General features: G+C 39.2%; 1 protein-coding gene across 1 annotated transcript in view; it reads left to right on the forward strand.

Annotated features, from left to right (window-relative positions):
- The first annotated feature begins 547 nt into the window (after positions 1-547).
- The window catches only part of MIB1 (MIB E3 ubiquitin protein ligase 1), a 79,093-nt gene continuing 52,921 nt past the window's right edge, over positions 548-26,719 (forward strand). Inside the window, exons 1-5 of the mRNA XM_082499669.1 lie at positions 548-1,190; positions 11,480-11,651; positions 14,458-14,587; positions 16,368-16,472; positions 23,996-24,062. Of these exons, the coding sequence (XP_082355795.1) occupies positions 962-1,190; positions 11,480-11,651; positions 14,458-14,587; positions 16,368-16,472; positions 23,996-24,062 (703 nt within the window). The 5' untranslated portion in view covers positions 548-961. The remainder of the gene's footprint in view (positions 1,191-11,479; positions 11,652-14,457; positions 14,588-16,367; positions 16,473-23,995; positions 24,063-26,719) is intronic.

Below are 26,719 nucleotides of genomic sequence, written 5' to 3' on the forward strand. Positions count from 1 at the left end.
CAGATTTAGCTAACCCAGATGGTGCCCGACTTTGTTGACGCAATTTATTTGATAAACCTCTCTGTCACTAAAGGAGAGGCGACAGGAGCCTGGATGGAGAGGGAAGAGGGCGATTTGGGTAGCCTGGCCGCAGGAGCACCCTGGATGCCGCCCAAATCACCTCAGCGCCGGGCGGGGCCGCTGCCGGCGCCCGCAGAGGAAACCGCCAAAGCGGGCGATGCGAGGGAGCCCCGAGCAGCTCTGCCGGCAGCGATAAATAAACCCCTGCTCCCTCTCCGGCTTCCTCCCGTTTCACCAGCCTGCGGCCGGTTCGGGAATGGAAGGTGAGGAGGGAGCGGTGGCACCGGAGCACGAGCCACACCGGCCAGTGCCCTCCCTCACCAGTTCCGCAGGCGGGACTCGAGCGCCGCCCCGCCTCGTCCGGGCCCCGCCGCGCTGCGGCTGCGCAGAGGCGCCGCGCGAGAGCGCATGCGCAGAGCAGGGCGGGCGCTGACGGCTGCTGCTGCCGCCGCCGGTCTCCCTGGTGCTGCCGCCGTCGCGGCCGCAGTTCCCGGATGTAGCGGCGGGCGCGCGGGGCCGGCGGTGGCTTTGCCGCTGTGGTGGGCGGGCGCCGCGGGCCGGGGGAGGGGGACGACACCGCTGCGGCGCTGGGGATGGGTGCGTAGGTAGGAAGGAAGCAAGGAAGCGAAGAATCGAGGAGGAAAGTCGGCCGGAGACTCCCGTCCGTCGGCTCCCGCCGCCCCGGACCGTCGGAAGGGTCCCTCCCCTCACTCACCGTCGCGCCAGGATTGCCCCTCTTCCTCCCGCCCCTCTCCCTCCCTCGCCGCACCGGCGCCCGCGGCCCGTGTCCTCCCTCCCTGCCCCCGAGGCAGCCGTCCCCATCGGGGTCCCCCTCCGCCGCCTGCGGGCTGCGCGGCCCCTCCTGCCGCCCCGGGGCCCGGGCCCGCGGGGCGTCGCCGGGATGAGCAGCTCGCGGAATAACCGAGTGATGGTGGAGGGAGTCGGGGCGCGGGTGGTCCGGGGCCCGGACTGGAAGTGGGGGAAGCAGGATGGCGGCGAGGGCCATGTGGGCACCGTCCGCAGCTTCGAGAGCCCGGAGGAGGTGGTCGTGGTGTGGGACAACGGCACCGCCGCCAACTACCGCTGCTCCGGGGCCTACGACCTCCGCATCCTCGACAGCGCGCCCACCGGTGAGCGGCGGCCGGGGGCGAGAGGGAAGGGGCGAGCCCCCCACCCCCTCGGGGGGGCGGGGGGCAGCACCCGGGGGTCCCCCGCAACGGGCTGAGGGTCGGGGCTCGATCCTGCGGGCGGATTGCTCCCCGCCTTTCCCTCTGGGTTTTGGGGGGGGAAAGTCGGCTGCTTTCCCTCATTCCTTTCGCGTGGCTGCGCGTGGGTGTCTGTATGCGTTCGTGCATATGTGTATGTATGTACACGCTGACTTAGAATAAATACATAGCGCGGCCGTGGGGAGAGGAGAAGTTGTCCTGGGACTTTTAAATTGGGGTAGACAAAGCAAAAGTGGTCTGCCATAGAGAGCAGGCTCCCGATGTGCTGGTGGTGGGGGGGGGGTCAGTGGAGGGAGGGAACCGAGAGGATGGTACCTCAGGGTTTGGTTTTGTTTTTATTCCCCCCCCCCCCTTCGTTTGAATTTATATTTCAGAGCTGTTTTGTAAAATGGTGACAGTCATTCTGAGTGAAGTGTAGGGAGGATTGCAGAAAAAGAGGTGTAGCACCTTTTTGCTGAAGATTACATTAAGTGATTGAAATACTGTTTTGTCTTGTAATCTGCATGTTGCCTTTTAGCTGTATTGCCAAACTTGTAAAACAGCTGAAGTACTGGGGGGGGGGGGGGGGGAAGCATTCGTTCATTCTTTTAATTACTTGGTTAATTGATTTTTATGCTTTAAATTTAGTCAGTTTGGACAATGGATTTAGATCTGCACTGACATTATGCGGCAGCGTTAGTGTTGCAAACACTGCAGAGAAATGTTCATTTTAGCACATGTTTTTACAGTGAAAACTCACAAAGAAAAATATATTGTTCTGTTTAATCGGAAATATAGTGAGGCGAATTGTGGGCTGGGCAGGATCGCCTCAACAATGAGGCGATTGGAACGATTTGTTGGGGTACTTAGATGTACTGGTTTTGTAATGTGTATTTCATTTAGAATATGATAGAGAGGAGAGACCATCTTTGAGCCAGTTATGTGTAGTGTTGCAGAAAAGAAAATTATAGCAGTGTGTGATGCTAACAGACTTTTGAAGAGACAGCATCACGGAATTCATTCAAATTACTCACAAAAATGTTGCTAAGAAAAAAAAAAAACAGACCACATGTTGCACAGTGAGCCTTTGAGATGGATTTAATTTTTCTATGTCTGGGTACCTGCCTCTCCCCTGGCTTCATGGTTGTTTGATTATTTTTTTGTTGTTGTTGTTTTGGATGGTAGATGCTATTGAAATGAGCTGAAAATCTTTTTGAGGTGGACCTTGGAACAAGAAGTTGAGAGTAGTATTTCAAGTTGTTGATCCTTGTCTTGCAGATGTTTATGCTTTGAAACTTTACTTGCATTTAATGTCCTGTAGAAACCAGTGGGACCACTTCTGCTTAAATCTGAAGTGTATGCATAAATGTTGAATATGAGCCTTGAATGCTCATTATATTATTCTAGCTCTGCTTGATGTATTTGCAAGCTGACAGCATCCTGTTAACTGCATATGGAAGCCTACACTTAATACTCAGTTTTAGGTCTCTGTTTTTTTTGTTTTTATTGGGTTTTTTGCTGCTTTATTCCTTCTGATTTTCAGTTATGTTTATACTTTTGTATTAGAATTTTAATTTCTGCTTCAGGTAGGACTGTGTATATTGCTGTGGGAAAAACTCATAAACATTGCTGTTTTCAGGCTTTGCAAAATAGTATTTCTCTTCCTGAAGTTTTTTGCCAACATGTGTATCATCCTCATGGAGCTGCTGCACGTAGCAACCCAGGGTTGCTTTTTGCTAGAGGGAGTTACTTTTGAGGTCATAATTCCCAGAACATAGGAGGAATAAAAATCTGTAAAGTAGTAGCAGCAAAAGGGAAAAGTTAATGGAATTAAGATGCTGTCAGTTTGGAGTGAAATCCTGGTTTTACTACTGATTCACTTGGTATTCTTGGGCAAATCACTTCCCTTCTTCAGTTTTTCACCTTTTTGTAGTTACTTATTTTTCTCCATGGTAGTGACTATCCATTGTTTAGAATAAGGGACTCTGACTTTGGATGATAGTTTGATACTACCTCTAGGGGCATCTAGATAATTTTCATATAGTTACAGGAAAAGTGGGATTAGGTGGCAGGAATTTGTAACTGTAGTATTAATAATAATGCAGTTGAGCAAGAAAATGTTGTAAAATATGGGGTGGGTTTTGGTTTGATCGTACTTTCCACAGTGTTAAACCATGGCTCTTTTAGTTAAAAATGAAAAAAAAAAAAATCTCTGGTTCATAAATGTACACTCACAACATGATTGTAAGTTTATAGTGAGAATGAATATGAAAATACAGAAGTAGAACGCAAAATTAAATTGTTTTTTGCTGAGAGTTCTTTTTATTAGGTATTCAAAACCAGACTTAATTATAAGTTCTTAAAAGCAATGCTTGCAGCCAGAGTTGCTGCTTTGATGAGTTTGAAGCCTGTGCAGACAGAAACAGTAGTGATGCATCAGGAACCCATTGTGTTATAGAAGTAAAGTTTGAAACTCATTCTATTAAAAAAAAAAAAACCCTCAAACAACAGCCAAGCAAACAAAAACCTGAGTGATACATGTATGTGCATATGTGTGTGTATGTGCATATATATGTGTGCATATGTATGTTTCATAGACTTAATGATGTACTGTTCTTGTACTTTAATGGTTGTAGGCTATTACTGGCATTGCAAGACTATGTTAACTTTTATAAAACTTAAGTAGCCTTAGTACTAAGATTTTAGGATGGTCGTCTTTAAAATAAAAAGTCACCAGTGATTTATGTCGAGTATTTCTTGTAAGTCATTTGCTCCAGGTGTAGTCAACTGGATAATGAATGATTTCTGATGTGTTTTATTTTTCATATATGTCATTGGTGATCATACTTACATTGACTAGCGTTTCTTTAAGCAAGACAGAGCGATTCAGAGGAATTAGTAAACTAAGAATCTGAAAAGAAAGGAAATTTCACTTAGGAGAAAGGAAACTTTGATTAGGTCCTGTGTAGTGAGCTCCCAAATGGAGTAAATGGTGGGATGCGATGCATTAGCAGTGCATTGTGGTTGCCCAATTATTTGCAAATAAATTCTGGTCTTTCTATAAAGTGGCCTTTTGCCAGGATCTAAGAGTCTTGAGAGTCCCCTTTTTCTGGTAGTGTTGTGGAAAAGAAACAAAAACTAGTAGTCTTCAGAGCTTCTGAACAGAAGCTAAAAGTGTATAAAGCCAAGCTTTATATTTAGAAGGGAAGGCAGCCTTTTGCCAAAGGTAAAGGCTGTACAGTAGCATGTTTGTGGAGAGCACTCCTGACTATGTTCACATAATACGCATGATGATTACAGAAACTTTCTGTGTTTATTCTCTTTCTGAAGATTTGCTTTCTACAAAGCTTAGGCAAAAATTCAATTGTCATCCGTTTCCTCTTTTATATGGTTGGTTCAAAGTCACAATGTTATTTTCCTGCTTAAAATATATTTACTCAATTGTGTTTGAATAAGGGGAGGTGGTGGAGGGGCTGGGGTCAGGAAATGGAATCTCAAAGTGGAATTATCCCGCAGCTAGAGCAAGCATTTGTACAGCATGGAAAGCTCTCTGTGTTGTATTTTGCTAATATTGTTATCTGTTGAAGATCTGAGTGGCTTTTTGTACTTGTATTAATAGATTTCTGTAACCTGAAGAGTTGCATAAATCATCATTAAGTCACACATGTCAGAAAATTTTAAAAGGTAGACCACCTTGGGTGATTTAGCCTATGTATTTGTTTATCTGTCCTCGCTTTTAGTATATCGAGTGTAATTTAAGGAAAATTGTCTTAGTCAGGATTTTTTTAGTGGCTATTTGTAAATACTTACAAAACCTCTCACAGGTGAAAAAACCTTAATACCTTCATAAGCAGTGGTACGCAGGAAGCCTGGTTTGGGTTTTTTTATATAAACATGTCCTTTGTTCTTCCTGCCCTTCCCCCATGTCTCCTACACAATAATCCTCTCCCTCCTCATGTATCTTGTGATACCCTTACCAGATAGGATACATACTTCTGCAAGTCTGGCATCTCTCGAAATAATAATTGGTCAGCTGGCTGCTGCCAAACAGGATATTTAATAGATGAGTTATGTTTGTGGGGACACTGATCTGGGTTTTCACACAATTTGTTGGAATCTGGTTAATGTGGCCATAGTGTCAAAATTATCTTGAGTGGAAGAATGGAAAGAACAAAACACTGCTATTGCTTTTTAAATTGGGGTGTAAATTAATCGGTTTTCTAAGTAGTCTATGGTATCCCGTGTCTGGTGGTAGTATTGTTATTATGATATGAAAGGATTTTGGCTTATTAAAGTTCAGTAGAGAATAACAAGGCCACTGGAAACCAGATTTTGTTGGTTCTGAGAAGTAATTGAAATCACTATTGAATTTTGCTGTGCTTAACAATGAGTGGTATGGATACCCCTCTACGTCTTACTTTACTGTTAAAATGTTATTTTATTGGACAGTTATATATTGTTACCTTTGAAAATTATTTGTAATACCAAAGAAATATCCATAACAAATTCAAATAGCAATTTGAGCAACACTGCTTCTATTTCATAGCTTTAAGAGAACAAGCATGGGTTTTAAAAACTTGCAAGCAAAAGCTGTAAAATTGAAGTCTAAATCAGTGGTGACAGAGTGTGCTAGGTAATCCAGGGAAGATTTGGGAATAGATGACAAAGTGAAAATAACTGTGTCAGGGACATAAAGGAAGGAAACTAGTACGAAATGCAAGTAGTAAAAAAAATATTAATGACAAGTGGAGATTAGGAATACTGGATTTTATGGTGTACTAAGGTTGGAGGGACATTAGGAAATGGCAGGTATTCATAAGTAATTAGGAATGGTGAAAGAATGGTGAAAGTACCCATCTCGTTACCTGGTCTGGTTTCTTTTTTTTTTTTTTTTTTTTTTTTTTCAGTGCAGTATGGAGGATGATACAAAACCTGTTTCATTTTGAAATAACCTGCTCCTGGGAAATTTTGAAGAATATTTAGAGGTTCAGTTTTTGCATTAATCTCTCTTTTAAAGACCTAAAGTTCTTTTCTGTTTCACAGCTGACCAGCTGCAGGGCTGATGTTTGAATTCTGAAGTTTTTATGGCACTTTAAAGTATTCCAGTAGTTTAATTAAGGAATTCTTTCCTAATATAAACTTTGTAAAGTTTGTGTTTCTCAACATTTCTTAAACAGCCTTCCTTTCAAAGAGCAGAAGTGGTTTACGTGACAGCCACAGGTTGTATTTGGGTCAGGATTTCACTTAGGCTGCAGAGCCTACAGTTGACCCAGTCCCCTGGTTGTTCCTGTGGACGGTGCTTCGATTTATGTCATAGGGTGGTTTTGGAGCATGCAAACTGGTTTACTTTTTGGTGAAAGTAAATTGAAAGATATGATCTCAGTACTGGTGAGCATTCAGTCCAGAGGGCTAGAGCAGAGCTAGTCTGAAACGTTAGAAATAATGTCTCCTTCCCTCTCCCCAAATGTGTGTAGTGCCAACATCAGGTCCTCAGTACTGAATTTTGGTGAGTAGAGGGTGATAAGTAGATGGAGACCACAGTGATGCAGGTTGTCCCCTTGCAGCCCATGGAGGGCCACTGTGGAGCAAGTATCCACACTGCAGCCCGTGGGGGACCCCATGCTGAAGCAGTTGGACATGCCCTGGAGGAAGCTGCAGCTTATGGGGAGCCCACACTTGAGCAGTGTTTTCTTGGTCTGCATCCTGTGGAGACGACCCATACTGGAGCAGGGGAGAAGTGCGAGGAGCTGTTGTGGACTGACCATAAGTCCCTATTTCCCATCTTCACCGAAATTTCTTCACCAAAAGGGTTATCAAACATTGGAACAGGCTACTCAGGGAAGTGGTTGAGTCACCATCCCTGCAGGTATATAAAAGACATGTAGACATGGTGCTTAGAGACATGGTTTAGTGGTAGACTTGGCAGTGTTAGGTTAATGGTTGGATGTGATGATCTTAGGGTTTTTTCCAACCAAAATGATTCTATGATTCTCCCCTGGGGAGAAGCAGGGAGATAGAGGAGTTGGGAATGAAGAAGTGGAGTTGAGTCTGGGAAGAAGGGGGAGTATAGGGAGAAAATGTTTTAGTTTTTGTCTTTCTCACCATCCTCTTTCTTTTTAATTGGCAATAAATTTATTTTTTCCCAAGTCAAGTCTGATTTGCCTGTGATGGTAATTGGTAAGTGACTTTACTTTTATCTCAACTACAAGCTTTTCATTTTATTTTCACTCCCCGTCCTGTTGAGGAGCAGGAGTGAGAGAGCGGCTGGGTGGGCAGCTGTATAAGGTCAACCTGCCACACTTGTGTGCCTACAATATCTAGTTCAACTTAAAAAAAAAAAAAAATTATTCTTTCAACCTCCTTTAAACATACTATTGATTTAAATAGTTCATTCTGTTTGTATTATGAACATGAATAACAGTTTAGCTATCACATTTTATGATCCAGTAGTAGCATCTTGTTTTAGTATCTTTTTATAGCAGATGAAGTTAAAACTCTCTCTTAGTCCACTGTCTCCAGAGGCATACAGACCTGCTTCTCCCTCCAGATCTCCAGTGCAGTGGTTAAACATTCTGTAATGGGATTACTTGCCTGCTCCTGCCCTGCAATGCTTGCTTTGTTGAGCCAGCAGTGTTGTGCAGCACCACAAAGAATGGGATTGGGAAACCAATCCAGCTGAATATTTTTCCTCCTGCCTCTTTTTCAGCTGGGTATGTTTCTTGATCCAGTTTACAGCTCAAGTCTGCAAAAACCTTTTGCTGACATAATGGAAAGAATGGAGCAGCATGGTCAGGTGAGGCTTGCACTGAAGTGGGTGTTGCTGCTGGAGTCATGTGTCAGGGAATAGAAGAAGAAAGGCTATATCTATCAGGTGGTGTTTAGGGATCTGTGAGAGAGAGAGATGTGACTCTCTTGACCAGAGACTCCAGATACAGACATGTGCTGTTCTCTTTTAATTCCAGACACTATATTCAGTAAAATGACTTTTGAGTCAAACATCTTTGTATGTTGTTTTTTTTTTTTTTTTTCCTTAATCTTTCCTAAGGAAGTTTTTCTGAGTTTTTCCACAGCAGCTTTTGCCTCACTGGCTAGAAATGTTTAGTTTTTATTTAGGTTTACTATGAGATGACCTAGTTCTATGTTAGATGACTCATGATTATACCTCTCTTTTGCCCTCTTTCCTGCTTCTCGGACAAGTTGAAGAATCCTGCAGCACCCAATTCCTTGGTCCTTTTACATCCAGAATAAATGTCATCCTTGGCAAACTGTCTGCCCTGAAGTTCAGCAACTGTTAAAAAATGCCAAAGATGTGTAACTTCTCTGTTTCAATGTGAAATACCAATTTAGTAATCAATTTAAAAAAAAGAAACCAACCAAAAAAACCACAACTACCACCCCTCAATCCCAAGCGCCGTAACTAGTTAGACTTTCTAAGCAAGGCAACAAAATAGTAACAGGTTATCTGTGTCCTTTTAATGCACCTGCTCTTGAAGACTGCCAGAAAAGTAGTGAAATGGTTCAATACAATTCATAGCAGTGAGGCAGCCACCATGAAATCATAGCTAATACTATCTTTTTGAGTGTTACAGTTAATCAACAGATACCAGACATTGAAGTCTCAGTGTGCATAACAAGAAAGATAGCTTGCTCCTTGATATTAAACCTCCACATGGGGAACAAGGTTGTTGATGGAGTGCTGGTAGGGGGAGAAAATGTACGGGTGATTTCCAAGTTCTTGTTTTGTAGAAAAATAGCATTTTTAGTTGTTGTTACCAGGCAGCAAATACTTTTTAAATGTAGAAGGTTAGGATTATGGTATACGAGGTGTGTGCAGTTGCAGTTGGCCAATAATGTTACAGATTATAGGACTTCCTGTGCCAGACCTTCAAAATGTCAGCACAGACTGTGGTCAAGGTCTGGATGCTGCCTTAGTCATCAACTGCTCCAGGAATTACAGTGATCATTTGGGATAACATCAGCAGTTTCAGGGTTTTTGTTGTCACTGAAGGCTATCTTTGGCTGTCCTGAAGAGGTGCTCAAATCTCTGTGATGCTATGTGCAGTCTTTGCTCCAAATGTGTTGCCTTTTCCAGCCTTAACTAAATATTTATTCCAATGTTGGTGCATCAGGAAAATTTTTAATCATGAGGCCAGAAATCTTCCTAAATACGCTTATAATCAAGGTCGGAAGAGGATGGAGTGAGAAGCCTTCTTGGTTAGGAGAAACAGTACACGAGACGATTTTGCTGGCATTCAGAGGGACCTTGACAGGCTGGAGAAATGGGTTAAGAGGGATCTCATGTAATTCAACAAAGGAAAGGGCTGAGTCATGCACCTGGGGAGGAGTAACCAGTACAAACTGGGGACGACTGGCTGGAAAGCAGATTTGCAGGAAAGGACCTGAATATCCCAGTGGACAACCAAGCGACCATAAGCCCTTGTGGCGATGAAGAACAATGGTAGCCTGGGCTGCATTAGGAGGAGTGTTGCCAGCAGGTCGAAGCGGGTGATCCTTCCTCTCCACTCAGCACTGGTGAGGCAACACCTGGAGTGCTGTGTGTCCAGTTCTGGGCTCTCCAGTGCAAAGGAGATATGAAAGTACTGAGTGTGTCAAGCGAAGGGCTGCAGATGCATTTTAAGGGATCTTAAGGCATCTGATCTGGTATGAGGAGAGGCTGAGGCATGTGGTGTTCTTTATCCTGGAGAAGAGAAGGCTTGGTGGGATCTTACCAGTGTATATAAATACCTCATGGGGGTTGTAAAGAGGAAGGGGCCCAACTCTTCTCAGTGGTGTAAAGTGACAGGACAAGAGGCAGAGGGCACAAATTGAAATACAGGAATTTCCACTTAAGCATAAGAAGAAACATTTTTGCTCTAGGGATGATTGAACACTGGAACAAGCTGCTCAGAGGTTGTGGAGTCTGTGTTTTTGGAGGTGCTCAATAGCTGATTGGATATGGACCTTGGCAACCGGCTCTAGTTTACCCTGCTTTGAGCAGTGGTGATTGGACTAGACAATTTCCAGAGGTTGCTTCCAACATCAGCTATTATGTGGTTCTGCGAAACGATCTGACAAGAAGGCATTTCCTTCAGTTTTGCCTCTCCAACTGTTGACATTTTTTTTTTCACTGCAGGTGGCTCAGCTGTTGCACACTAGTAACTAACAGGTTTGTAGTGAACTTGGCAATCATTTCCAAAAGTATGCCTTTTGGAGGGACAAAACCCATTCTTTTTCCCCACTAATTTGTGATCTGGTTTTTTGGCTTTTTTTTTTTTTTTTTTAAGCGTGAATGACTGGGAAAATTCTGTGCTACTCCAACCTTTTAGTGCTTATTTTTATCTTGTGCTATAGACTGAATGCCAGTGCTTCTCTCCGCTATTGCTCATTTTTTTCCAAACAGCAGCAGAATTGGGTTGTTGTTTGTTTTGTTTTTTTTAAATAAACTTGTGGCTGTTCATTGTATTCAGAATGCATGGATGGAAGCTGTCTGTGACTGATCACTTTCACTCTGTTGTAGTTTGGGAAAGCTGTAGGAGTAAGTAGTCTTGAACTCAGTTTTTGTGTGAGGCTGGGCAGAGCTGGTGGGTTACATCTGGTCTGTTTTTGGCATATTCATTTTAAAAAAAAACCAGCATACAAAGCAGTAAAACACTTCAAAAATGGTAACAGATTTTCATGAAGCTAATGGCATCTATCCAAGAGAGATTAATTTTTTCCTATATGAAAAAGAATAGAGATAAGCACTCTTTTCCACTGTACAAAATGTGCAAGTCAAACCAATGATTTTCAAACTGTCATGCACAGTTGAACACGGTACCCTTTGTGGTATAAGGTGTGTTGATAGTCTTAATCCAGAGATAAAATTCCAGATTGCCTATACATTTTGATATACGCATTTCTGACCCTTTAACTTGTAGTTATAGAATTTTTCATTTTCTTTCTCCGATTTGTATAGATGGAAAAAAACAAACACAGCTTTCTCAGCTTTTTGAGCTGAGGAAAAGGTAGAACATTTTGGGAACAGACTGACGACTGGAGATATGGGGCAAAGTCCATTATCTTTTCCTTCAGTTGTATAGGCTGATAGGGTATCACTAGCAGCCTTTCTTTATTGTTAACTTTTTAGTACATGGTTTCAAATTATAATGGTGCGTAACAGAAATATGTGCAGTAATGTAGCAAAGTTGTTAGTCTTTTTTCCTTTCTGCCCACAGGTATCAAGCATGATGGGACTATGTGTGATACTTGTCGACAGCAACCCATCATTGGCATCCGATGGAAGTGCGCTGAATGCACAAATTATGACTTGTGCACAGTTTGCTATCACGGGGACAAACATCACTTGAGGCATCGTTTTTACAGAATTACTACACCAGGAAGTGAAAGGTAAAAATGTAATTTTTTCCTCATGAAATCAAATAGGAACAGTTAATTGTGGTTAACTTCTCAACTGCAGACTTGGTTACTGGAACTTGTATTAGGTATGATAGTGGCTTGAGATGTAGATTCTGTTACTGGTTCTCTGCCTCTTTGTGAGTGAGGGTAGCTCGGACAAATCTTTGGAGCTTGGAAAACGTGGAAATTTTGGAAAAGGATGGAGTAGAGAAAAAAGTTAGGATATGATTATTCATTTTTTTAGCCTCATTTCAATTTTCCTAGTTCTTGTGTTATCATATAGCAGCTTTAAAACAAAGGCAATTATCTTTACACAATGTGTAATCACAAAATGATTTGTCAATGAATTCCTGAATGTGAAAATTTAATTAGGTTCAAAAATGGTGTAGACAGATTGAGGGGAAAATATCCTCTTTGTGGGCTGTGGGGGGAAAAAAAAAAAAAAAACCAAAACCAAACCAGAATGATCCGGAGACAAAACCTCTGACTTGAACTGCTTAAATTGTTCACTGCAGAAAGCAGAGAAAAGATGCTGTGAAAGGTTGTTCTGCCTTTGCCTTGGGTTTTACGTTCTTTACTTAAGCATCTATTATTGTCTCCCTCTGAAGAACTCTGAACAAAATTGGCATTTAGTGTGCTCTTGCATAGTTGTTCTTGTATTCTTGACTTCAAATAACTTGCTAAATCCAAAGCCCCTCTCTGTCGTGATTTATGTACCGGTTAAACAAGAACAGTGATATTTAACTGTTACTAAATACTTGGAGAGTTACAGTAAAGCATTGTGTAAAGGCTACCTGCTGTTGTATCCCCTCTGTGTTAACTCTCCAGAATGTTCTTTCATTAAATCATTGGAAGCTTTTGTTATAGATATGATACTCAATTAAATGTGGCATGTGTAAGAAAATTTATCTCATCTTAGAGAAGTAAGGTTTACAAATATGTTGTAGTTCATTGATGTGCTTTTATCGGTGCTTTTACAGTTAAGAGAAGTGGCTAGAGCACACAAACTGTGTTCTCATGTTGTGGATTTTAGGGACTCTGTTTATTTTCTCAAACATTTGCCTTGAAGTTTAACTTCAGGCCAGGTCAGGGGCTTAATCAAAAAGTAACTTCTGGCTTTTTTTTGAGATTCATGCCAGTAGATCTAGGTACCAAACAGATATCTTAAGCTTAGTGTCTCAGTTATAATGTTCTAATGCAGAACTAGGCTTAGAAGTTGAATCCAAGAGCAGAAAGTGCTGGCTTAGTGTAATTAATAGAAAATAGGTAACAAAATACAAATCTGTTTTCTATTTATTTCTTTATAAAAATATCATTGATTTTGAGAATGCTTGCCATACTCTTTTTGGTTTTTTAAGCTGAAGTTTCCTGTATAGTTTCAAGTGGTCTGTTCTGGTATAAAAAGCATAATTTTTCATTTTGGAGATAGATTGTATGCAATGTATTTCAAGAAATCTTTTGCTCTTGTTGCTTTCTCCCTCTCTTTGTTTACTCCCATTGAGCTCTGTTTTGCAACTGGTACCTAGAAGGCAGCTTCATCTGCCAAGGAGCTGTTTCTACTGCGTTAAGCTTAGCTGAGAAAAATTGATTAAAGTCAACTGTTTGAAGGAGGAAAAAAGGGCAAAGCAGTCCTATTGAATTTGAGGGATATCTCATAGGAAAAATGACAAGAGGCACGTAAGGATGTTTGAATGAAGGAAAGCATTGAGCTCTACCTATTTTATTCTTGAGTCTGGGTTATCATATGGGCAGTGTACCAAAGTAATGTATGCTCGGTTTTATCTCAGTTTTGTAGGTGTTGAGATCTTTCTAAAATGCTGCTCTAAACAACATAACTTTGTGTTTTCTAACACTCTTTTATGTTACTTAGATAAAAATGGCTAATATTGTCATGTACTCTTTGCATTAATTCTAACAGTTTAACTTTTTCCTTGTCTGCCATCTGCTGGATATTAAAAGTTTAGCAGGAGGGTGATACATTTCCTGAAGAGGTCAGGAAACATTCAGAATTTCAGCTGAAAAATACTTTTGTCTGGCAACATTTTCCTGGCATGAAGTAAGAAATCTGGTTGCATGCAAACTGTTGGCTTTTTGAGATGACTGAAAAGGCAGGAAAACGTTTGTCTATTTGTTTCTGTTTGTAAGTTAAATACTCACAAACTGTTCTTTTTAGGCTTATCTGCTTCAGCTCTGTTGAAGTCAGAGGGAAAGAAGAGGTTTGCTTTGGAAAAATAACATAATATGACTGAAAAAATGGATGCTGATGTATTGAATTAAATTTGCCAGGATATTCTATATGAAGTATGTAGAAAATAAACTGAGACATGGAGGAGAAAGAAATATAGCTCTTACTTAATAGCATAATTCTGGATAAAAATGGCAGAGCAATTGTGGGACAGTAATATTTGCCTAGGTGCATCTAAGAGAAACAGAAATGTGTTGTTTATATGACTCTGTATGTTTCTTTAATTATTTTAATACTATGAGTACGGATCTATATGTAAGTAGTTTCAAGATTATTGCTGGTAGTAGGAAGTTTGGAGAAGAAATTATCATTAAAATTAATTGAAATTAAAGACTAATTATAAACACACAATAAATCAGATTTAGGAAGATCATGTTTTTTTATTTTGTGGGCTGCTGTTCAAGTTGAGAATTGAATGGATGTGATTCATGCACTGAAATCTGCATTTGTGGGGTTATTTTTGTTTCAAGATGCTCTCCTTCCTTCCTGTCCCCAAAGATTCATGGACTATATTATCTTGACATTTGTGGGTTCTTCTTTTAATAACTTCAGGGTGTTGTTGGAGTCTCGCCGTAAATCAAAGAAAATTACAGCCAGAGGAATCTTTGCAGGTGCCAGGGTGGTGAGAGGAGTTGACTGGCAATGGGAAGATCAAGATGGTGGCAACGGACGTAGAGGAAAGGTAAAAATAAAACTGGTTTAAATGAGAAGATGCATTTCTGCATGCTCATGTAATGGCCTCCGTAGCTTTTCTAATTGTAGAGTAAAAATATCATCATGAAAGTTACTATTTTAATTTGCTGGACATTTTTTAATCTTACTCTAGAATGCTAAAGCATTTAGAAAGAGGAGTGGATGTATACTATGACCAGTTCTTTTAAATTTAAATTTTTACAATACCAGTGCAAAATTTTTAAAACTACTAAATTTTTGTCTTGGCTGTTCTGCTTAAGACAGACTTGTAACAACATTAAGATCTTGGGCATATCTCAGCATTACTAGAGAGCTGGTATAAAAACGGAGCTCTCAAGAATAGCTCTTTCTGGTCATCCCTGCATTCTCTAGTCTTACTGCTTGTGGGTCAGCACATTTGTGTTTCTCTTGCTCCTGGTTTTCAGTGCTTGCACCCGAATAATTATAGGGGCTTTTCCAGTTTAAAATTAAAAACTTTGCAAGTGTTGGATGTGGATATTATATTGCTGGCTTAGGTCATTATATGAGTGGTTTTGATATAGTTGTATAAAAAAAAAAATTTGATTTATTGAAAATTGCATGGAAAGTTATGTTGCTAATCGTCACCTTTGCAAATTTTCGGTCTATGACTTACATTTAGCTTGAGAACTAATGAAGGTTTGTTATAAGTATGACCATACAGCAGGGAGTGTAAAATATACTATGACTTTTATCACCAAATATAAGATGGAAGGGGAATTGGATGCCCTTATATCTTGGTGAAATGGTGTTTTTTTGTTGCATTTATTTTTAGTACATTTAATAAGGATTTAGAAGAAAGTGGGAAGTTCCTGAATAAGATATTTAGCCTATTTTATATCCTAGACATTTATGGAAGCTTTAGGACATCTGGGGATTTCATTTTGGATTTTATTGAGAGAAAATAATAAATTTAAATCTCTTAAAACAAGGGATATTCAGATGCAGCTTTTTTCATCTTGATTGTTTACCCCTTGCTGTGAATTTGGCAAGATATTTTGAAATCTCTGAAACTTTGCAAATAAGAGTCTTATCCTGCATTGTCTGCTTTGTGTACTAAACTTGGTGGGATTATTTGCAAGCTGAAAAAATGTACAAATGCATGTAGATGTTTTTAACAAGGAAGAGCAGATGGCAGATAGCAGGAAAAACCTTGAAATAAATACAAATAAGAATGAAGACAAATTCTGGAAATTGATTATTTATTTTTTTTTTTTTAATAGTGGAAGTGTTTTCAGAGTTTGGTGCATGGCCTCATGATTCCAGAAAGTCCTTTGCACTCTCCTTCTTTTGTACTGTTGTTAAACAGATTGGCTCTGGAAATAAAACTTTGTCTCCTAACATAGTGCAGTACCACCAAGCTAATGCAGGTTAAACAAGACAAATTGAAGCAATTAAAATAGTTTTCATCCTGTTTTCCATAGTTAACTGCTGCTTCTAGTAAGAACATATCAAAGCATCATAAAATAAATTTTTACATTTCAGATTTTGTTTTCTACTTATGTAGTTAGATGACCAACCAAATATATAAAAGAAAAATAGGCCTACAAAGTATATATTCAAGCTGCCATCTTAAGACACCTAGGGAACACTTGTATCAAACAGAACACAGCTTCAGAATAAATTTTAATAAATTCAGGAGAACTGGTATATCCTGAATTATTCTCAAGAGATGAATAAGCTTTTAAGTTCAAATCATGCTTCTAAGTCTTTGTTTTAGAAACAACTTTCTTATTTTTAAAACTGAATAGGTAACTGAAATCCAAGATTGGAGTGCGTCGAGTCCACACAGCGCAGCATATGTTCTTTGGGACAATGGTGCTAAAAACCTTTACAGAGTTGGCTTTGAGGGCATGGTAAGTATAAAAGAACACAAAGGGTAAAATGCGTGATGGGGGGAGGGTAGCAAGAATAACTTCTTGTGCTTTATTATCCTGCTTTTGTAATATCCTTTATCAGTTTGCATGCTGTTAGTCAGGTCATTGTGAATACAGCTGTATGGATCATGCATATGTATTAGTAAGAAAATCTGATCTGGGAATTTATAAAACATATAAATAACTTAAAGTTAAGGGCTGGTTCCTGCCCAAGTATAGTAAATATTTACATCGCATACATGATTATCTTACTGTGCTACTATTGTGCTTAAATTAAAATTCAGAAAAGAAAAAGAAGCTTAGTAATGAACTTTTTAAAGACTCTGTTTCTTTAACTCCTGAACTCTTCAGTTAACTTCAGATTTTGGTGTGATTACTGCAAGATTTGCAGTTTTTAAATTACTGGCAACACTCAGAATCCTCTTGAGATCATATTTTATGTCAATGGAAAAGTGTTGAATTAAGTTACAACCTTAATTTGCTTTATCACTATATTTTTCTTTTTCACTTCTTAGCTTCTACAGCTACTTCTACAGCTTTAGAGAGAAAATGGGTCAGACTCTAGCCTAAATGCCTTCTGTTGCTAGGTTTTCTTATCCTAATGTGGGTCAGGGAAAGGTTACTTTGATTATCAACTGCTTATAACGTCTTAATTAGCATTTGCATTGCATGATTTTTTGTTTGGTACTGCAGAGGAAATCCATGTTAACTTAACATTGTAGTGTCATCGTCAGAAGTATATCAGTAATAAAATGTTAAACAATACCTAGTCTACTTTTTGAAGCCTCACTTTAAAGTTTATTTTTATAATAAAAAATAAATACTAAATACCACTTTTACAGTAAATACATATTTTACTGTCAGCTTTAAAAAGAGTAAACATCTTTAGTGCAGGTCAGTTTTTCTCATACATGAAGGTGCTAAGGAAAAAATGTGTCAGTATTGAATGTGTCAGTACCTTCATGGTTTCCCCCAGTCCTAAAAAAAATTCTTTATACACTGGCAAAAGGGAGAGAAAATTATATGTAGTTTTATGTAGTATAATATTATTAAACCAATGGTTGGTATCTTCCCCCTTATATTTGATTGTGATGCATGGAAAAGGAGCACAATTACAAAATCTAGATAGAAAGAGATGCAGATCAACTGACTTTTTTTTTTTTTTGTGTTGCTATTTCAGTTACTGTGTTAAAATTTGTGCACTGCATAGTAGGAGTGCTGTGGAATCATTAAAGATTCCTTCTGGCCTCAGAAAAAATACATTTAAGATAAGTTATATTCTGTTCTAACTGTTAACAACAAAAAACTGTTAAAATGTTTGTGAAACTACATATATGTATAGGTTTTATATATATTGGATAATATATAAATAATATATGTACATACATATGTATAAAAAGGATAATTTGTGGCTTCATAAGTAGTGCTTACCTGATTGTAATCCATTCCTACAATAATTTTATCTTTGTCAAATGTAATTTTCACTTCAGACAGAATGGATTCTTGGATATCTGTGACAAATAGTCACTTGAATGCAAAGCTAGATTTTATAACTGGTTAATTGCTTGCTAAGTGTAAAATTCATTGTGATTATTTACTACTATTTATGTGTTGTTATGTAAAGCTGGCTAATAGACTGTCAGAGAGTTCATGTAAATTTGGGGAAAACTTGCCTTGGGACTTAAAAAATGGCAAAGAATGTCCAGAGAATGTGGAATCAACAATACTCAGAGTGTGTGCCCATGTAAATACAGCTGGGAAGAGACCCCTACTTGCAAATAAATAACACTTGACTCGGAGGCAAATGGAGCTGATTAAAAAAACACAGCTTATTATTGTAAGTCAGGGTTGCTTGTTTGATAGCTGACAGGCTGCATCTGGTCCTCAAAATTAATCTATCCGGCCTGCCAGCTTTTCCTTGGGAGAGACAAGGATTGGCTGGTTGGGCAGCAGGTGCTGGCTGAAAACTTGCATTTATTTGTGGTCAGATCCTTAGTTTTTATTTGGGTTTGCTGTTGCTGTGTTTACATATAAAGTTATTGAGCGAGGTGCACCTTGCCTTTCTTTGTGAAGCCTGGCATTTAAATCTGGGAGTTTCTGCTGCCTCAAATTCCCAAACTGAAATCTGTTTTTATGACGCTGTTAGGGTGAATGACATGTTTCCTACATCCCTAGTAGGAATAAAGTACTGTTGGCTAGTATGATTGACACTGCTTGCATTTTGTATCTGTCTTCAGATTCTAGGGCCGGAGTGAGCTGTTAACCTTACTACCTGCTTTAGAAATGTGTGAACGCAGCCTTTTGCAATAAAAAGATACACTATGTGGAATTAGAGAGTTAATGAGAAGAATGTGACTTAGCTTTTTGAACTTGTTTCTAGTTCTTAATTCTTTGCATCGCACAGCTGAGGATGTAAAGCTGGTAACTTCCATTGGCTTTCAGTAAGCATTACATTCTTCTACTTATTAATAGAATTACTTTGCTATAAAAACTTAAGAAAATAGGTCTGTCAGCAGGAGTTCCCTAAATCAGTTTCATTATTTAGGAATTGTTTTTGTGCTACCAAATTTCTTTGCTCTTGCCTTTTTTGCTGTGATTAATCTCCTCTTGTTTTTCATTATGGGACATCTTCCTTTCATCTGTGTAGCCTCTGAAAGAAGTAACTGTAGTTACCGTCCGTCATTGTCTCAGTAATCTGTAAGCCATCTGTGGTTGTGTACTTTTTTCCACGAATTCTGAATAGTTGAGTGCATAAGGGAAATTGGGAGGATTCCTTACCCTTGTGTTTTTGATGTTACTTTAAACTTTCTTATCCTGATTGATACCTAATGTGTGTTCCTCAATATTTATTTGGGTTACCCTTAAAGGTAATCCTTGAAATTACTCTAAATGATTTTAAGAATTACTTATTAACACTTTTTTAAATAAAACCAAAGTAAATATCTTAGCATACTGGGCATTGCAGGCGAGTGTTATGAAATATATAGAAATGGGCTTTCTGGTGCAGTTACAATTGTTAATCTGTAACGTAAGTCAGATCTTCAGCTCTCTAGTCCTTTGTCTTGTCCCCAGTATGTTCAAACTGAAGGGTTTAGGAAGGAGCAACAAGAATTTTCATTATTTTGTTCATTTAGTGTCCTTCTGTTGCTTCTAGGTGATGATCAAAACTGATTTAAAAGACAGAAACAGAAAGGAATTTTGGCCACCTTTATACATGCAGCAGTTGTTTTTATTACATTACTCGCAGCACAGCCCAAGTTAGGTGGTTAGTTGTTTTGGAACCCAGAGAGGAAGGAGATATTTATGTATACCTTGTGTGTTTAATTGCATTTGTCAGCAGACTTTGTTTCGCTTCTTGTTTATGTAGTCGTATTTCTCTACATTCCTCCTGTAGTCTCAACCAAGCCAACTTTGTCATCTCTCTGTAACTGAGTTGCTTAGAAACATATTTCTGTTAATCAGAAATGTGCTTACTTATCCTTTTCCAGTTTTATTTACAGTATTAACCCACAAGGAAGGCTTAATCCTCCTTTCAAATAAAAAGTTACATGTGGAAAGTTTTTATAAGTGCCTATAATCAATAGACATTAAGGTTACATAAACAGTTCACTTAGGATTTGCCTGAAGTCTGATTTCTTCTGTAAGAAGCTGTTGATATTGTTTTTATACCTCACACCTCTTTATCATTTTAGTCATTTCTCTACCGTCTTCCACTTTCTCCTGTAATTGTTTGCACTTTTCTCAGCTTCTTGGAACTGAGCATGATTCGAGTTCATTACATTTGAAATACAGCATTTCCTATAAACCTTTAGCTAAAAGTTATGGATTTATCCAGTCTCTTGTTGATTTCATCAGTTGACAAAGCAGCATGTGATGAGCTTCCTTTATTTGCCTTGTAAGGGCTTGTTTCCTTACCAAAAGCTGTTGTGAGTTTAAAGACTTAAAATGACCTTTAAAGGGTGTATTAATTGTTACCTCAAACACCTGCAGCTGTGGCACCATTCCTGCTGGTACATCTGTAAGATCAGTATTGATTTATCTCCTGGTATTTACTGCTGGTATTAGATGCTATTTCAGTGCATCTCTAGATCAAACATTCTTTTTCTTAGCAGCACACCTAGTTTCCTTATCAAGTCTGTAGACTTTCCTCCCTGGTTTTGATGGATGGCATTCCATGTTGATTGGAATATCTTAATAGTGATTCCAGTAGGCAGCTGCTCCTTCAGCATTGTTTTCCTCTTCAAGGTCAGGGATGATGGTGCTTTTACACCATCTGCCAGCACTGCTGACGTTGCTGTAATGTACATTTTTTTCATTCCCTGAAGTTTTTATGATGATGAAATTGCTGCTGTTTTTTCAATGATATAATTGGATGGTAAGTCAAAGTAAACTGTTACGTTTTCTGTATTTCCCTTTTGGCTCAGCAGATAATGATCTTTATGTAATGCAGTCACATACAGCTGGAATACAAAGAGTTTTTCAGCAAGTCAGAGGGTAGATGCTAGAAGACCAAAGTTCTCCACTGTAGGCAAAAACCATTATTACCCACTGCTCATGTGCATCAGCTGTTAGTACTGGTCTCAAAGTCCTGCTATGCAATGTTTTGTGCTGGTGTGCTTCCTTGAATTTTCATAGTAACAATTTCCAGCTTAACTGGGGCTTCCATCTCTTCTCTAACTATACACAGATTCCACAAAATCTATAGCTTTTTTTTTTTTTTTCTTTTTCTTGAAAGAATCCTCTTCAGGGTTCATTGAATGGTTTCTCCATCAAGTTACTGTATAAAAGTTTGTTTTGTTTCATCTTTGCACGTTTGTCTCCACCACAAATTTACACCCAGCCTCACTGTTGTCACTACTTTTTCTGCACGCAGTGTTACTGTGAGTCTAAAACTTGCATTTTAACATCCCTTGTGTTTTGGTTCATTCCCTTTTGCACTTGTACATCTTGTCTCCAAAGAATCTGCTATTTCAATCCATTTACAAGACTCAGAGACTCCTAAGACTTGTAAAAAGCCCGGCAGGGTTCTCAGAAGTGAGGTACACCAGAGCTGGCAGTAGGGATGCACTGGCAGTCTGCTGTGGCCGGGCTTCAGGGGTGTTTCTGCTCCGTCCTCACTTGGGGGGCCTCTCGCCATGTGGTCCCCAGGGGAGGATGACCAGGAGCTTAACACCACCCCTGATTTTTTTTTTTTTTTTTTTTTACTTGAACTACTTGGGCAGAAGAAAGCTTGTTTTCCTTTTCTGATAAATACAGTAGCTGCGTGCTAGAAGTAGTATTATAGTTGCTTACCCAGCTTCCATGGTACTGAAGTACAACTAAGCACAGTTTCCTGTCTTAAAGCTCCAGGATCCTTTTGGGATTTGATTATGGTTTTTTAGACATTTGCATGCCTTTATCATGTTGATGTTACTTTTGTTAGTAATGCTGTTTGCAAAATTGCTGAAGGAATGCTTTGCTGTATATACAGTATGTACAAGTTAGTTTCTTACTGCCTTAATTTCTGTCCAGTGCCTCATCTTTCTTTGCATTTTGAATCCTCAGTTTTTTGGTGAAGGCTTATGTAAATAAAATAGGCACATTACCTTGCTTTTCTGTGATGCTTGCATCAGACTCTTGTTTTACTCCATAGTGATCTAACATTGACTTCACCATGTAAGTGAAAGGAAGACAGATGTGAAGCTGAGGTTCAACATCAAGCTACCACTTAGTTTTACAACCAAGTATATCATTATACTCCAGAAATAAACTGTGTGTAGGGCACGGTACAGGCAGGGTAGAAAACCAGAGCAGGCTTGTAGATTTCTGGGTCTTTTTTTTCCCCTGTAAAATTTAAGGTATCTTAACCTGCTTCCTAATAATTTCTGCTGCAAGATAGTAATTAGCCTTTTGCTGAAAATTTTATTTCTTCTGCTAGCTTTTAGCCATCGGTCTGCTCTGTATGTTAACACCTGCTGAAACACAAGCGATCTTTTGCCCAGATTTTGCCTGTCTGTGAGGAGAACCGACCAGGACTCTTCTGCGCTCTATTCTTAATTCTCTGAAGGATGTGAAAACAGCTCTTGCATGTATACCCCTTCGTGACTCCCGCACAGACAGCTGGTTGTTGCACGACATGAAGAGTTTGTATTCAGTGGGTGAGCCCCAAGTGCTGCCGGGCACATTAAATCTCTGTTGGTCTGGGGCAATGAATGAATCAGCTTTGCCATCTGGGATGGTCAGCGCAGCCCCTTTGTCATCGGCCGAGTTAAGCCCAGCACCTGCCCACCGGGTGGCAGCACTCTGTCGCAGCCCTGCTGCTGCTGGACTGAGCACATTCCTCCTCTGATTTCTCAGAGGATTTGCAGAGCGGCTAAATCTCATTATTTTCATCTGGCTTTTTTCATCACTTATTGAAAAAGTGGTGATGCATTCTTTATAGATCAGGATATATGCTGAATTTTGGATTGTTTCTGGTGCCTTAGCAGTTAGAGGTCGCTGAGGGTGGTATTGTGGAGCACAGTCTGTCAATAAATCTCGGGTGTGGGAAAAATAATTGATGTATTTGTGTAGTTCTGGTTGATTATATCATAACCACTGCCTGTCCTCAGTTTCCTCCCCCATCCCATAGAATATTCTGACACATTTTGCAAACAGTTTCCTATCACCTTCCCAACTCATCGTGTGCACAAAATGCCCTTTGTTTAGTGAGACTTGTTTGTAAGGAGCAATGGCAGATGGTAGCCATTTGGCATTAAGGGTTACACAGGGAAAAAAGCTGGAGGAGAGGAGAATTGTAGGAACTCTGCTGGTCTTATGAATGAATAGGCGTTGGTTATCACATTTGAAACTTCTGTTTCTCAGACAATATGAAACAGAGTCTTTCTGGAGGGTGAGCTTTAGAACTTTTATCTTTAAAAAGATCATGTTTATCTCAGCATAGTGGTTTTTGGGTTTGTTTTTTTTTTGTTTTTTAAAGTAATATCCTTGTGTTCTGTATATTCTTAATTGGAAATTCTTCATTTTGTAGAATTTGTGTGCCAGGTTTTCTTCTCCAAGTTAAACATATATCTGTTAAAAAGGGTTGGGAAGAAGGGCCAGCACTGGCAGACATTAAGTGATTGGTACAGGAAAGGCTGTGGCTTTGAGCGCTGTCTAAAGATATTTCTTTTTTCCTTTCCTTCCTTGTGTTCACACGCTTTCTTTTAAAGGAAAGATAGCTTTATAGAACAATGCAAAGGAGCTTTGTGTTATTTTAATACATTTCTTTGAGTGAAAAATGTCTATCCTTTATAGCCTTTTATATTGGTAAAGGTTATTAAAATTTTAAGAATGTCAACACTGATAGATTGGAAAGTATTTGAGATTATATGCATCAGTAACGAATTTATGGGGCATGATTTTTGTACACATTATTTTCAGTCTTTCTCAATTGAGTATATTTAAGTTCTAGTTTCACTGACTTATGTTAACCTGGAGACTCAGTCAGTGAAGGCTAAAGCTGTTTCAATCTCTCTCCGTAGTCTGACCTGAAATGTGTCCAAGATGCAAAAGGAGGCTCTTTCTACAGGGACCATTGTCCTGTGTTAGGTGAGTTGAAGATAAAGTAAATTTATGTTGATATGTGTTAATTATACTTAGTCTAGATTTCTCTTTCCTTTTAAGACATCATGTAAAAGGACTGTCCTTACTAGTGAAACTTAAATGGCAGCTTTTCTATGCATTAATAATAAATTGTAATGCTTTTCTAGATGTATTTGGTATCAGCATGCCAAATGGATGGCAAGGGACCTGTCAAGTGTTGACTAAGTAATAAATGGAGTCATATGTCTTGTGCACTATATTTCTAAAGAGTCAGGCTTAGCTGTACATTCTTGTAAAATTGTCTTAAATATTCAGAGATGTTCAACAAAGTAGCATGTACATGGCCATAAACAGGAGTCATTTGAACATATAACTTAAGCTGTTATTTTATACTAATATTACTATATGTTGTGAAATCTTGGTTGAGGTTTTCTATATCAGCTGTTGCACTGACTTACTCCTTTAGTGTCTTGGCAGGGCTGCAGTCGTGCAGTGTATTATAAAAAAAATAATTGCTGGGTGTTTTGGTTTTTGAAATATGGGCAAGTTTGGATAAATTTTATAGATTATTGGACACACATTTCTTAATTAATAATTGTGTATTTCCTTGGCAAAACAGCTGGTCCTAAAACTGGACACTACAGAAAATTTTGCTTTTCTTCTTGAGTTTCTTATATATGCATAAAATACTTAGCTGATAATACTGGCTTTCCTAAAGTGATGAGAATTCTCTATTTACTAGTCTTAATCTAATACCTTGCACAAGTACTTGAAGTATGACCTGCAGGGACTATTGTTTTATTGACAACATTAGTGAAAAGGTGAAAACAGTAAAGGTCTGTTTTGTTTAAAAAAAAAAAAAAACAAAACCAAACCAACCCAAAACTCACAAACATAAAAACCAAAAACCGCCAAAAAGGGTTGTCCAAGAAGTCACTTAAATATTTACTGTCAAGTAGATGTGTTGTTTGAAAGTAAAAAGCAAAGGCACTCTGATCTTTGTATCTTGCTTCTGTACTTAAAATTAATTTTGTCATTTTAGTCTGACATGAATAAAAATAGAAAAGTAGTAATAGGATCTTACTGGTTCTTTATTACATAGGTAAACTTAGGTTGTTATGCATGCCCCTTATTCGTTTTGGTTCTTGCTGTAGAAGTACAAGTCTGTTTTCTGCATGTATCTTACTTTTAGAGTGATGCTGTATGTACTTGAATACATTAATATTAATCACCAAAGATAGTAGGAGACTCTTCTTTGTTAAATTCTTCCCTTTCCACTATATTAATTTGCTCTTAATAGATGAGGATGAACTCAGTTCATCATTCTTACGACATTATTCTCCATCTTCTTAGTCTTACTCTTTGTTAGAACATCTGTCCCTTTTGTCTTCTGAACATAGTTCACAGATATGTTCATGCTGTGAATTTAAATGTATGTTTGCATTAAAAACTAGAAAGTTATTCTTGAAGCTTTGCAATATTTAAAGTAGAGTGCAAATAATACTCCAGCAGGGGCCTAATTAATACAGAATAGGATGTCGTCGGAGCAAAATACTGGGACTGATTTTGTTCAATGTCACATTGATGATTAGACAGAATACAATTCCAGACAATTTGCAGGTGATAGCAAGTTGGCAGAGAGGTGTGGGTAAAAGTAGAGCTATATTCAGAAGAGCCTTGAGAAAGTGAAGAATTTGGTGAACGGAGGCCTCATGGAGTTCAACCAGAAATGCAGTTTTACACTCTGGTTGGAATAATCCTGTGTACCAGGAATTCCTAGATTAGGAGTTGTGAATGCCTGGGTGAGGAGCCTTGCTGAGGAAGACCTGGGTGTTGCAGCGAATACTTAATTGTATGAGACAGCAATGTGCCATCATTGCAAATAAGGCAAATTTCATAGTGGGTTCTATTAGGAGGATGGTGGGCAACAGAATAGGAAAAGTTATTATCCCCCTCTTCTCAATGGTTATGAGGTTGTGTCTAGAATACTGTGTTCTGTTTGTGTCACTGCCCATCTATCTCCTCTTCCCTGCCCCTGCCCTCCCCCGAGTTTTCAGAAAACATAGTGGGCCTACTGGTGGCCTGCTAAAGCAGTTAAGAGACTGACTTGTTTAGTGTGGCAAGAAGGAGATTAAGAGGTAAACTACTAGCCACCTACAACCACTTGAAGGATGATTGAAAATGATGGCACCAAAATTTCAGTAGTGACAAATGGCATGACAACAAATGGTAGTGACCTTAAGGTGTGACTCATGAGGTTCGGATCAGATACCGAAGAAGCTTTCTGTTACACCTACAGCTCCATATTGTAGCACTGGAAAAAGTCACTTGGAGAGGTTGTGGGACTTCAGTCCTTGGGGGCTTTCAGGACTCAGACAAATCCACAGCTGACCACAGCTGGCTATTAGTTCAGCTTTGTGTGGAATATCAGACCAGATGACCTCCAGAGATATTTTCCACCAACTAATGCTTCTATAATTTTTTGCTGGTTTATATCTCTTCCTTTCTTAGACTTCCCAGTCTCATCAGGGCTGTCTCTCGGATGTTTGCTGTCTGTAAGTTTTCTATCTAGTGAGTTCCATATCAGTAGCTTTTCTGAAGAATTATTCTTTAACTTTTTGCCCTCTGCAGAAGTGGCCGTTTTCCATGTTATGTGTGTTTTG

The sequence above is a fragment of the Vanellus vanellus genome (genome assembly GCF_965231255.1).
Source record: "Vanellus vanellus genome assembly, chromosome: 2".
Lineage (NCBI taxonomy): Eukaryota > Metazoa > Chordata > Aves > Charadriiformes > Charadriidae > Vanellus > Vanellus vanellus.